This window comes from Vanacampus margaritifer, chromosome 1, assembly GCF_051991255.1.
Source record: "Vanacampus margaritifer isolate UIUO_Vmar chromosome 1, RoL_Vmar_1.0, whole genome shotgun sequence".
NCBI classification, from domain to species: Eukaryota; Metazoa; Chordata; class Actinopteri; order Syngnathiformes; family Syngnathidae; genus Vanacampus; species Vanacampus margaritifer.
Window position 1 is genome coordinate 6151433 of NC_135432.1, and position 13109 is coordinate 6164541.

Below are 13109 nucleotides of genomic sequence, written 5' to 3' on the forward strand. Positions count from 1 at the left end.
CATATACAATTGACATTATCATTCTAAATGAATTTAAAACAATGAAACAACAAAAACGTCTTGAAAATGGGAAAAGGCTTCCAATAAACCTTTGCCGAGAAAAATGTCCTGCCCCAAAAAGTAAAATATTGGGGGGAAAAGAAAGGAAAAAAATCCATAAATAGGTGTATGCCTGGGTGCCGAACCGCGAGTATTTGGGGCCAGTAGGCAAAAAAAAGCCATCATTTTCTCCTCCAGGGGGCGCCACAAAATCGCGGGGAAAACTCACCTTCCATATAATTTTAATAAAAGCATCAACAAGATCCAATTGTAAGCCAATGGCTTATTGTTAGTAGTAGTAGTAGTAACAAAAATACTCCTCGGGCTGATCACACTGTGAGGGGAAGTGCAGATTTATCGATGTGAACTCAGAGAACTTTAGGTTGTTAACATATCAAAGCGACCTAAACTGTCCATTGCACAGGGAAGAGAAAGGGAGAAAAGAAAGGGGTAAAGGAAATTAAATGAAGCATTAAATTACTTTTACTGCATACATCAGTTATTTAGCACAGGATAGGCCTACTGCTAGGCCTAAATTGATAGCTTACTTCTGAACAATCAGCCTCACATGACCAGTTCTAGGTTGCTTTAGCTGGGCGGGTGTCTCAACTGTTTTTTGGATCATTTGTAGTGATTAATAATTGCCCTAGTGCGCCTCATCTATATCAGATTTTCTAAAGTACGTTTGTTTTGTTTAACTACTGACAAGTAGCCTATTTTCACTGTTTTTCAGCACAGCAGGTCACTTATCCATTTGGCAGTTATTACGCCGAATGGTGTTCACTGCCAGACTGACACAACTATGACGTTACGCAGCCTCTCTTTTCATACTGCCTTTTACTGCACCGTGAGACTCATCTGACTCATTATGATCCACCCACCAGAATATTTAATCCTTCAAATTCAGACTGAAAACACACTTATTCTGGACTGCTATTTATTTTTAATCCATTGTTGCATTCATAATTTGGTTTGCTATTTTAAATGAATGTTTATGAATTGTTATCTTTATGGTACTGTTTGATTTTCTTTATTACTGTCTTCTTAGGTTTTCCTTGAGGCATCTATCTTTTTCTTTCTTTCTTTCTTTCTTTTTAACTGTATAGTCAAAAAAATAAATTAAGTTCAATTTCTTTGCTGTATTTTTATTTTTTATTTATTTTTTTTTTTTTGGGGGGGGGTCTAATTCTTCGTTTGTTTTTTCTTGGCCAATGTGAGTTCCAAATTACTAAAGCACTTAATTTTTTTTTACATGCTACAGTACATGAACTTTTGCATGAATTTTGCGCGCGACTTCCGGTATTAACAGGAAACTGCGTTTGGTTTTACGCGCTAAATGTTTGCGCTTGTCCTAGATAAACAGATTCTAGAAAAACATAAACCAGTTTGTGGTAAAACCAGTTGTCGCAGCAAAAAAAAAAGGTGAAAGCATCCAATCACGCTTCCTACTAATGTAAAATAGAATGTTCAGAGGGAAAAGAAAAAGAAAAGGCATGAACACACTGGTATTGGCCGGTAGAGGACGCTATATTTTCTCTAACCGGAAGTCGTTTAGACAGTCCATCCTGTTATTAGGCAGGTTGTCAGGAGCAGCAGGCAGGTTAACACTAGCTATCTTGTAAGAGATTAGGGGATTTAGTTAATGATGACATATTTACAAGCGCGAGAAAATAAGCATCACATCTGCATTTTTGCACTGAACAACAACATCGATTTGGGCAAAACAACAGTGGCGAAGGCGTCGTTTTTATATGGAAACAGGCACGATAGCTCAGCATCCGGCTAGATATCAGACACCGACGTTTTTACATCAGTGTTGATTTTTATAAATCCAGCAAGATCACTTGATGGAAGTAGACATGGAAAACATTCAGGAACATCTACTGCATGAGGAGGACTGTCACGTCGGCGGCATTGCACCCCCGCGGTCACGCTCCACTCGCCACATGCCGGTCCAGAGGAGCAGCATCTGCTCTCGGGCTTACTTCGTGGTGGTGATGGTCTTCTTTCACGTCTACATCCTGAATGTTATCGCCCTGTTGATGTACGTGCACTACAATAACGGCCCAGGGGATCTTAGGAGTGGTGACCGACCGTCCTCGTCTTCTGTCGGCGACGGGGACAGTCCACTAAACCCCGCGCCTCGAGTAAGGGAGCCCCGTGAGGAGGAGCAAAGTTTCAGACTTCCTCGAATTGAGGGCATCCGGGTAAGTGAACTGCACGGAAACGCTGTTCAAATATTTCGGTTGTGAATTATCAAATTCACCGCTGAACTTTGGATTCTTGCAATATTTACGTCCAAGCTAAAATGACAACACTTGAGCCAAAATGTTTATTTTTGTAGTGTGACTGCAAAATACAAAATCTGCCCCAATCTGCCTCATTCACTGCCATTGACGGCTAGAGACGTCAAAAATTCATTTGAACTATTTCTATTTGTTTCACATTTTTTCCTCCTTTGTTAACAACAGTATGAAAACCTAGAAAAATATATTGTACATTTAGAATAGATATACAATTCGTGATTACTCTTGAGTTAACTAGTGAAGTCATGTGATTAATTACAATTAAAAAAAAATAATGGCCTGATGCCCCTAATTAAAAAAAAAATAATAATAATAATATTAAAAAATTAGGGGTGTCAGACTTTAATAGGTGACTCACGACTAATCACAAATTTTATATCTGTTCTAAATGTACACTATTTTTTTCTAGGTTTTCATACTCTTGTTAGCAAAAGTGGGAACAAAATGTGAAACTAATAGCAATAGTTTAAACAAATTTTTGACGTCTATAGCCGTCAATGGCAGTTAATGAGTTAAACTACCCCATATTATTCACAATGCTTCTTAGGTTGGACATGTTCAGCCGGTGTCGCTTGGGTCGGACAGAACGCACAAAATGAAGACGCTCAGCCTGAAGCCTCTCTTATTTGGTAAGTGTCACAATCCTCACACACGTGGCATCCCTCTCTAGCCACATTTCAATGTGGGAGCGAATCTGTACAGTACGGGCCAATGTTTCAGGACGATTAGTTTTGCAGTCAGGGACAACTGTGACAGGCTTACTGCTCTGTGCTTGAGTCGAGTCAAACGTAGTTTCACAACATTTCGCAAAAATAATCTTCATGCTGTATTAATTGTTTTCCAGACTGCTTAAGAAGTGCATTTACAGTATTTTGTACTCGGGCTGCTCGATTATGAAGATAATATTATTAATCACAATTTAATTTATAAACTTAAGTAATTAATTAATTTAATTAATTTTAATTCAATCATCAAAATCACAATTAGGACGATCTTTTTTTTTGGGGGGGGGGTACGAAATGAGAAAATGTTACAACGTGAAAAAATATTAAGACAAATACAATTTTTTGAAACATAATTATGCATGTTCCTTTTGGATGAAACAAAATGTATTAAATTAGTTATTTAAAATGAAAAAAAAATACAAAACGTGCAAATGTAACAATTCAAAAATTATTATTAATAATCTATTTTTTAACGATTATGCTGATTTTGTAATTGTGGAGTCTAATAATTAAAATTGTAGTTTAGAAATTTCACTTAACTCATTCACTGCCATAAATTCATTTTTAAAAAAAGATTATTAAAAATTTGGGGCTAGAGGTGATCATTTTTTAAAAATTGTAATTAATCGCATGACTTCACTAGTTAACTCATGATTCATCACAAATTTTATATCGGTTCTAAATGTACAATAAAAAATTATAGGTTTTCATACTCTTAACAAAAGTGGGAAAAAATGTTAAACTAATAGAAATAGTTCAAATGAATTTTTGACGCCAATGGCAGTGAATGAATAAAAAAAAAGAAGAAAAGATTTTAAAAAAAATTGAGACGTCAGGCGATTAAAGTTTTTAATCGTAATTAATCGCACTAGTTAACTCGCCATTAATCACAAATTTCATATCTGTTCTAAATGTACAATTAAAAATAATCTAGGTTTTCATACTCTTGTGTCAAAAGTTGATTTTTTGGGCCATTTTTCACTTCATATCGTGCATTCTAGTGAATTTTCAGACTAAAAATAACACATTACTCAGTGACTCCATATTTTTTTGCACTTATTTTGTCTAAAAATAAAATGAAAAACAATATGAATAAAATAAGGCTGTCATATCTAACATTATATCCGGTATATCCGGTTGGGACTCGTTTTTTTATATATCTATTTTTATTCAATTTTCTTGTAAACTTCTTGGGTGGCGGCCAGTTTGCTTGGGTGGCCCGCCCAAGTATTAACATGGTGCGGGAAACACTGTGCAAGCTCGTACAAGTTTGCACTAATGATAACGTGACTTGCCCACAGGTCTGTACTAAAAATAGCTCACCAGTGATGGGACACTGTGACTTACTAAGTATAATTTATTTGTTTATTTACTTAAACTTCACATGGTACACTTTTCTAAATGTATCAAATATTCTATATTTTGTTTAAAAATAAAGTATATTATGTGCAATGGGGAAAAAATGCCGTTTTTATTTTGCCAAATATTTCAAGAAATACTTTATTTGCAGCCCATATCACTGCTGGCCAAGGTTTTTATGATTCCATTTTTTGGGGGTCAGAGGTCCCTGGTTTCCTGTCAGAAGAGGAGTGCCGAGTGGTGGTGCAGCTGGCTCAGCTCAAGGGTCTGATGGAAAGCCAGATGACAACAGCCAGCCGTCGGCAAGGAGAGGCAAACCATCCATTGCTATCGCTCAGCACAGAGGAGGTCTTCAGTCTGTTGGACCTCAACCAGGATGGGCTGCTGCAGAAGCAGGAGGTGAACATCGAAAGCAATTGATTTATATCCGAGGTGACGATAGGAGAAAGCTGTTAACCAGTTAAAACTATTTCTAAAGCAAACTATACTGACTTCTTGTGCAGATTGTGAGCCACTCACGCTCTCGAGATGGGACTTGGCTGAGCCCGGACAACCTGCGTCAGATACTCACTGGTCTGGAAGCCTGCTCAACCGGTTTGTGCTTCTGTTGCCTCATTGCATTTGTGATTTGTTTTTGTTTTTCATTATGAAAAAGTGCATCTTATTGATATAGTGGTTTAAGTAAATCATTTAGAGGGATGTAACGATAATCCAAACGTCACAATATGAACGTCATTATCACAATATAGTAGGGAGGTTGGCGATTAAAAAAAAAAAAAAAAAAAAAAAAAAAAAAAGAGCTCAAAATACTGTGTAAAAACACGTTATTCTAAATAAACAAAAAAAATAGGCACACTGTTGTCTATACAAAGCTAATTGGTTAAGGTCATAATTAGACATATAGTACAGGTAACATTAACATCAATGCACATTAATGATCTACAATCACTAGCAAGCGATCGTGGGTCTTAAACATAGGTGGCCTAAACATGCCTAATTAAAATGAAACTGCACTGATTAACTATCAGTGGGTACTGGAACTACATAAATGAAAATCAACCTGGCGTTTTTAACAGACATGCTTCATTTAATATTACATGACGACGACGATATTGTGGCAGTTATAATATTGCGATATCACAATATTGCTGTTATCGTTATTTCCCTACTGATTTACAACAATGTTAGAAGCTGAGTGTCCTTATAAATATAATATAAATCATCTTTGAATCGTGATGCAAGTGAGCCCTTTTGAGCCACTCGTCTCAATTAAAGTTGGAATTTAAATTAATTAATTAAATAATTATTATTAATACAAAAATATAAATAAAAAATATTAATAATAATTTATTAATTAACTCCATACAAAAAACAACCCCGACAGTGCCAGCCAATTTCGAGCATTTTAACTCATCTTTCAAGGCAAGCAGAATATTGTGTACTTTGACTACACAAACTGCATACCAAATGAAAGATTGCGTTCCATTCTTTCATTAGAAAATAAATTATGTTTCTACCTTAATCGGTTCTTTAGTAATCACCATTTGAAAATAGGTCATTTGTGTGACATTGAGCGAAAACTGAAGGAGAAAACGAGCTTTTTGTGAAAAGATACATTTTCTGCACAACTGTGATTTTGACACAAATATTTTTTGTTTAGTGACGCTTTGTGAATTTGATTTAATGTGACAAAGGCTTTGATCATTCAGGTAATCCTTGAATACATTCTATTTCCTAACATCCGCCATGTTTCACTGCAATTGCATACACCGGCAGAACGTGGAAAAGAGATACATTGCTGCCATCTGCTGGCCATAGTTGGTGGCTGTATTGTGATTTTTACACCCATTCACAAAAGGAGTGCTGCACAAGACGTTGCACTGCCCATTGAGAGAGAAAAAACTTAGTAAACGTCAATTAACGTTTTTGGCAGCATTCGTTTGCATTTTAGTAAACGTCGTTAAACGTTTTTGGCATTAAAAGAGTTAATTGTTGTAAATTGAGTTTATTTATACATTTTTTGGTTTGAATGATGAGTTAAATGGTCCTCTTCACATTTTGACACCAGGAGACCAAGGCGACCTCTAACAGTTGATCGAAAGTATCTCGATATTGACAGCTTCAAACAGGAAGCGGCCGCTGAGCTCAGCTGGTTGCAGCAGAGGGACTGGAAGAGTCACCGAAAGGCGTGAAAATTTAGTATTTTGCCCTTCAGATCCTCGTTTCATCGCATTCACAAAAGGAGCGCTGCACAAGACGTTGCACTGCCCATTGAGGGAAAAAAAAACGTAGCAAACGTCAATTAACGTTTTTGGCAGCATTCATTTGGATTTTAGTAAACGTCATTAAACGTTTTTGGCATTAAAAGAGTTAATTGTTGTAAATTGAGTTTATTTATACATTTTTGGGTTTGAATGACAATGAATTGAATGGCTGAGCTCAGCTGGTTGCAGCAAAGAGACTGGAAGAGTCACCGAAAGGCGTAAAAATTTAGTATTTTGCCCTTCAGATCCTCGTTTCATTTAATTCTAAAGCTCAATATCCGATGCAAATAGTAAGTGATCGGCGTTCAATGGAAATGTTAACTGGAGGATTATTCAAGTGGTTTACAGCTAAGTGTTTTCCTAATGGCCCGCGCGTGTCTCTTGAAAGGGACCCTCGACCTGGAGGAGTTCAAACATGTTTACGACGTGTCCCAAGGCTCGGGAAATGAGCAAAGCGGGAAGCCCCGCAGTCACTTCAAGCAGAGAAACAAACAAACGGGACTTTATCAAGGCCTGGGATCCCACCACGTGCTGCAGACGCTGAGAAGAAGGTAACGCCACAACCGCACACTCGATCTTCTATTTGTTTTACCGTGAAATGTTGACGCTGGCCTTTCCTCAGAGTCATCAGCCTGACGCGTGCGCCCACCGCGTTGGTCGACACGAGCGAGCTGCTGCAAGTTTTTGCCTTTGAGCCGGGAGACTTCAGCGACGCCCACCATGACAGCAGCCCCCCGCATGCCGACACCGCCTGCTCGCACACGCGACTGGCGGGAAACGCCTCGGCGCTCGCAGAGGTCTCCTGCAGGTGTTTGTCCCGCGATGTTCGTGTACTCACAGTGGCTGACGTTCAAATCCACCATCATGCTTCTGTCCTTTTGTGGCAGGTATCTTACTGTGTTGATCTACCTGAGCTCTGTGGAGGAGGGCGGCGAGACGGCGTTTCCCGTGGCCGACAACCGCACCTACGATGAACTGGTGAGAATTGGTCCGCGGTGAAGCGGATGCATAATCATTGCACTTCAGTTCACCCAATGAGTGAAACCCTTTTTTTCTGAAATTTGCTGTGTTAGGTACATCATAGCATGGAAAGGAACATTTCCAAATTTCAGCCTGATGAGATCAACGTTTTCAGAGATATTGCAGTTATATATATATATATATATATTATTATTATTATAAAAAAAAAAAAAAAATTGGGGGGGGGGGGGGGGGGCAAAATGGCCGTGGCCACCGAATATCAGATTGCCTTTTCTCCGCAACCATTGAGTTTATTTTGAACATGAAAAATAATTTTAATTTAAAAATATATATATTTGTACATTGTTTTAAGTTCTCACATAGACTGTTCCATAATTTCACCCCACAGTTTGTACAATTAATGTTAACTCATTTGCTGCCATTGACGGCTATAGACGTCAAAAATTCATTTGAACTATTTCTATTAGTTTTACATTTTTTTCCACTTCTGTTAACAAGAGTATGAAAACCTAGAATTATTATTTTTTGGGCGGGGGGGCTTATATTTAGAACAGATATAAAGTTGTGAGTTAACTAGTGGATTCATGGGATTAATTACGATGACACATTTTAATCGCCTGATTTTTAATGTTTCCTTTTTTTTTCAAAGAAGAAAAGATTATTAAAAATTAGGGGAATCAGGTGATAAATTTTTTTTTGTAATTAATCGCGTAACTTTACTAGTTAACTCACGATTAAAAAAAAAGAAAAAGAAAGAAATATTAAAATTTAGGGGCGTCAGGTGATTCAAATTTTTAATTGTATTTAATCGCATGACTTCACGATTAACACATTTTATATCTGTTCTAAATGTGCAAAAATTCTAGGTTTTCATACTCTTGTTAACAAAAGTGGAAAAAAATGTTAAATAGAAATAGTTCAAATGAATTTTTGACGTCTATAGACGTCAATGGCAGTGAATGAGTTAATTGAATGTTTTGTGGTAACATTATTTTTAACTTTATAAATAACATGTGCTGTCTGAAAACTCACTATATCAACACATTTTAAGACTTTTGACTGTTTTATATATGTTTTAAAATGTTGACTAGTGTTTGCTGAGAAAAGTCAGTTTGAAATTTGCCGGCCTCGGCCATTAAAAAAAAAAAAAAAAAAAAAGTAAACAAATTGCAATATCTCAGAAATCGTTGCTCTGATCAGGCTAAAAATATTAGAAATGTTCCTTTTTATACTGTGAATTACTCAACACCAAATTTCACCTAAACTTGAAAGGGGTGAGGTTTCAAAATGTCATTTTTTTCTGGGTCATCTGAGGCGGAATGACGCAATATTGAATGAGAAAAGAAAGAAATGACTTTAATTCTGCTAATAGACAAGACGGTGCTGACGAAAGACAAGAATGTGATAACTGGGATTTACCGTAGACGCATTTCACCTGTGTCGTGTATTCCAGGCACTGGTCCAAGATGGAGTTGATTTAACAGACACCCGGAAAACATGTGCTCGAGGGAACCTGAGAATCAAACCCACTGCTGGGACGGCTCTCCTTTTGTACAACCATCTCTCCGATGGCCACGGTAAGAATAGAAAACACAGTACAGGTACTTACTGTATGTAAAAAAATAATAATAATAACTAGAAAAATTCCCGCGGAAATTTTGAATGGGACTGCTGACTCTTGTAAATGAGCTGAACAGTTTAAAATTTAAACGACTGGAATCGCTCAAGAAATGTGAAAGTTAACCATAATCAACATCAACTAAAAATATCTCACTGTCCCTTTAAGAAAAATGCACTTTCACGCACACACATTTGACTTTGTAAATGAGCTGAACAGTTTAAAATTTAAACGACTGGAATCGCTCAAGAAATGTGGAAGTTAACCATAATCAACAGAAACGAAAAATATCTCACTGTCACTTTAAGAGCGCACACCCATTTTTGACTTGGAGCCGTCACGCGCCCCACATTCCATTGAGATTGTATGAGAGACGCACCCCTTGAACGAAAGCCTCTCATGACTTAATGGTTCAAGATACAGATTCAAGAAATGGCTCGTTAGAACAGCAAGGGTTTGGGGAACACGAGCATGTTCTCATTTTCTTAATCAGATGAAAAATGACCAAATGAGAGCAGGTTGAAATCTTATGATTTATCAGAAATGAAGAGGAAAAAGGCGCCGAAATTAACATGGAAGACATAGGCGCGTTCGTCCGACTTCTCCGCGCTTAAGTTGAAAATTAAGGTACTAAATGACACCTTGGCCAAATAAAAGTTAGTTTGTCTGAAAGAAGACACTTGTGACTACAAAATGTGAGAATTTGACGTCTAGTGAGAAAAGATTGTGGCCATGGTGACGACTTGAAGTGAAATTTGTTCAATTTGTTTGATTATTTTGTTCCCGTCACTGTAAGGCTAATTGCCCAACAGAATGCGTTAGAAAGCTATTTCACTCACTGTCTTTGAACCCGCACAGCGGGGAGAGCTTTCATTCCTTAAAAAAGATTTCGACACTGAGCTAAAGATGGGAAAAATTCCTACAAAATGAGCTAAAATTCGTATCGGTCGGATAACGTATGCGTGCGCAGCGTGTCTTGGAAAAAGGTGCTTGATGTGTGATTTTGTCTTTCCATTTCCCATTCATTCCTATGGCACTTTTTGGGGTGCATTTTGGGGTATTGCGTCGCCATGTTAAGTAGGAATTCCTAGAAAAATAATGCCGCACCGAGTCAGATCGAGCCGCATCGTTTGATACCTCATTTGTCCCGGTGCGATCTACGGTACGGGCCTCATTCTTGCGGAAAAATCGGTGGAAGATTAAAAAATAAAAAGAATATACCCATTTTTGTAGGATAGTAATATGTGCTGCTTGCTTGCTACGCTCAGCAGTCCCATAATAAACCCCTTTTTGTAGGATAGTAATATGTGCTGCTTGCTTCGCAAGCAAGCAGCAGCTGCTACGCTCAGCAGTCCCATAATAAAAACCTGTGGTCCTCATCTCGTCCCTTGCCCGCCTCAGGTTGGATGGGTGAGCTGGACGAGTATTCGCTGCACGGAGACTGCCCGGTCAAGCGCGGCCTGAAATGGGTCGCCAACAGCTGGGTCAACGTGGACCCGGACTACCAGCAGCAGGCCCGTTACCAGAGACTCGTCGCTGAAAGGCATCGGGCTGATTCAGGCATGGAGGAACAGCCGCAACCGCTTTCGCACTTTGACCTCCACCAGGATCTCTAGCCCGGCTCCTCGTGTGGACATGTTTACCTCAGTGTTGTATACGTTTAAAGGAATATCACTTCCAAGTTCCACAGTTTGGTCTTGCCGTCCCTTTTATAAGGAAAGATTATTATGGAGCTCATTGGACTGATGCCTTTAGATATAAAAATACATATTTAAAAATTGAGCACGCCTAAAATGTCATATATTTAAGAAAGAAAAGGGATTTAAAGCAATCTTTTTCACATGAACTGGCATCTCTCGCTTCTGAAGATATCTCGGTCGAATGTTCAATAGAAATATTTGTGACGTTGAATTATTTTAAGCTTTCGAAGGGTTTGCCACATCTCACGCCCATTGAGGGCTCATCTGTATTTAAAGAAGAAGAATCTGGGCCATCAAGAATCATTTAATCTGTATAAGTATTTATTTATTTATTTTTAATTGTATTTATTTAAAAAAAAAAAAAAATCTGTATAAGTATTTATAACACATTTAATTTATACTTTTATAGTATTTATTTTAGAGTTATTTATTGCCTTTTGGCCAGTTGTTGGAATTCGTATTTATTGTTGTTGCACTGCCTCTGTCTCCATTGTATTTAAGAAATGAAGTGTGTGAAGCGGCGTGTTCCTTGTGTTTTTTTTACACGAACCTCACAATATACACTTTGTCCACTAGATGTCAGCAGCATGTCAAATATGGGAAAGATCATTCGACGCTTTAGCGGCTGGTCAGCGGGACGTCAGCGGGAAATCTTTATTTATAGATTTATGCAAGTTTCTGGAATAAGTCCCGCTGCTCGTGTGTAACGCAGTATGGGAACCATTTGCACCTGATGTGGCCCAATATAGCAACCACCGTGAAGGTGCATTTTTAAAGCAATATCGCTATTTTAACGTTGACAAATACGTCATCACTGCACCTGTTTATGACAATGATTAACAGTTCAAAGTTTTTGAGTACAAAGTTGATCAGCAAAGTGGTTCAGATAATAATGGATGGATAGTTTATAAAGTAATGAAATAATGAAAATAATAATGTACAGTTGAACACTCACAAACATTGCTTTTCTTATTAATTTGATAGGTCTGAAAATAGATGTCAAATGTAGTTGGAAAGGTACAACTTGGCATTTAAAAAAAATGGCGTATTCTAAATTACTGTCAATTTGGTTACATTAATAACAAATAACATTATTCAGATTAAAAGTATTGGGGGATTAACCACTACTGACCCAAATAGTAAAGTAAAATTGACCTGTGTCATTTCCACAGAAAGAACAAATCATGCAACTATCAATAAATGTGGATATTAGCCGGATATGTGAAGTATAAAGGCTGCGTTAGTTGTACAATATTGATGAGGTAAAAGCTCATCTTAGAGTCTTTTCCAAGTTCCGGGGGGGGGGGGGGGGGGGGGGTCCTCTTTTTAACTCATTCACTGCCATTGACGGCTATATACGTCAAAAATTCATTTTAACTATTTCTATTAGTTTTTTTCCCACTTTTATAGAGAGTATGAAAACCTAGGGGAAAAAAATATTGTACATTTAGAACAGATATCAAATTTGTGATTAATCGTTAGTTAACTGGTGAAGTCATGCAATTAATTATGATTAAAAAATGTAATCGCCTGATGCCCCTAATTTTTATTAAAATTTTCTTCTTTTAAAAAAAAAAATATATATATATATATATATATATATATATTTAAAAAATAATAATAATAATTAAAACTGCTTTAAAACAAAAGAAGAAAATATTATTAAAAAAATAGGGGCATGACGTCACTAGTTAACTCACGATTAATCACAAATTTTATATCTGTTCTAAATGTACAATAAAAAAAAAAGTTTTTTCATACTTTTGTTAACAAAAGTGGGAAAAAAATTAAACTAATAGGAATAGTTCAAATGCATTTGTGACGTCTATAGCCATCAATGGCAGTGAATGAGTTCAGAGCAGTTTTGTTCTCACATTTCATGTCGATTCATTCAATTCCATTAAGCATCAACAACACGTCGACCATTTTCTGTTAACGGTAATATACATTTTGTCCACCAGATGTCGTCTGTAGCACACGAGCCTGTTGGCAAGCTCTGCGTGAGAAAGGTGCTGTAATGGATGGCTGGCGCGGTCAGCGGGACGTTGGCGCACATTATTAAACCCGCAGTTAAGACACTAAATCAAAGCAGCAGTCCGTCGATCTTAGATTTATGC

At 37.3% G+C, this 13109-nt stretch overlaps 1 protein-coding gene across 1 annotated transcript; it reads left to right on the forward strand.

Annotated features, from left to right (window-relative positions):
• Positions 1–1594: 1594 nt before the first annotated feature.
• Positions 1595–11513, forward strand: LOC144053670 (transmembrane prolyl 4-hydroxylase-like). Its single transcript, XM_077568370.1, has 9 exons — positions 1595–2246; positions 2893–2974; positions 4632–4828; positions 4933–5023; positions 7082–7244; positions 7316–7501; positions 7581–7671; positions 9128–9251; positions 10694–11513. The coding sequence occupies exons 1-9, from the start codon at positions 1887–1889 to the stop codon at positions 10906–10908; spliced, it is 1509 nt and encodes a 502-aa protein (XP_077424496.1). The 5' UTR covers positions 1595–1886; the 3' UTR covers positions 10909–11513.
• The last annotated feature ends 1596 nt before the right edge of the window (positions 11514–13109 follow it).

What these genes read in the sequence shown, in the direction of transcription:
- LOC144053670 (XM_077568370.1), top strand. Translation starts at nt 1,887, where the DNA reads ATGGAAGTAGACATGGAAAACATTCAGGAACATCTACTGCATGAGGAG. An exon ending in ACCGCACCTACGATGAACTG is followed by an intron (nt 7,672 to 9,127) that starts GTGAGAATTGGT and finishes CGTGTATTCCAG; the next exon opens with GCACTGGTCCAAGATGGAGT. An exon ending in CCATCTCTCCGATGGCCACG is followed by an intron (nt 9,252 to 10,693) that starts GTAAGAATAGAA and finishes TGCCCGCCTCAG; the next exon opens with GTTGGATGGGTGAGCTGGAC.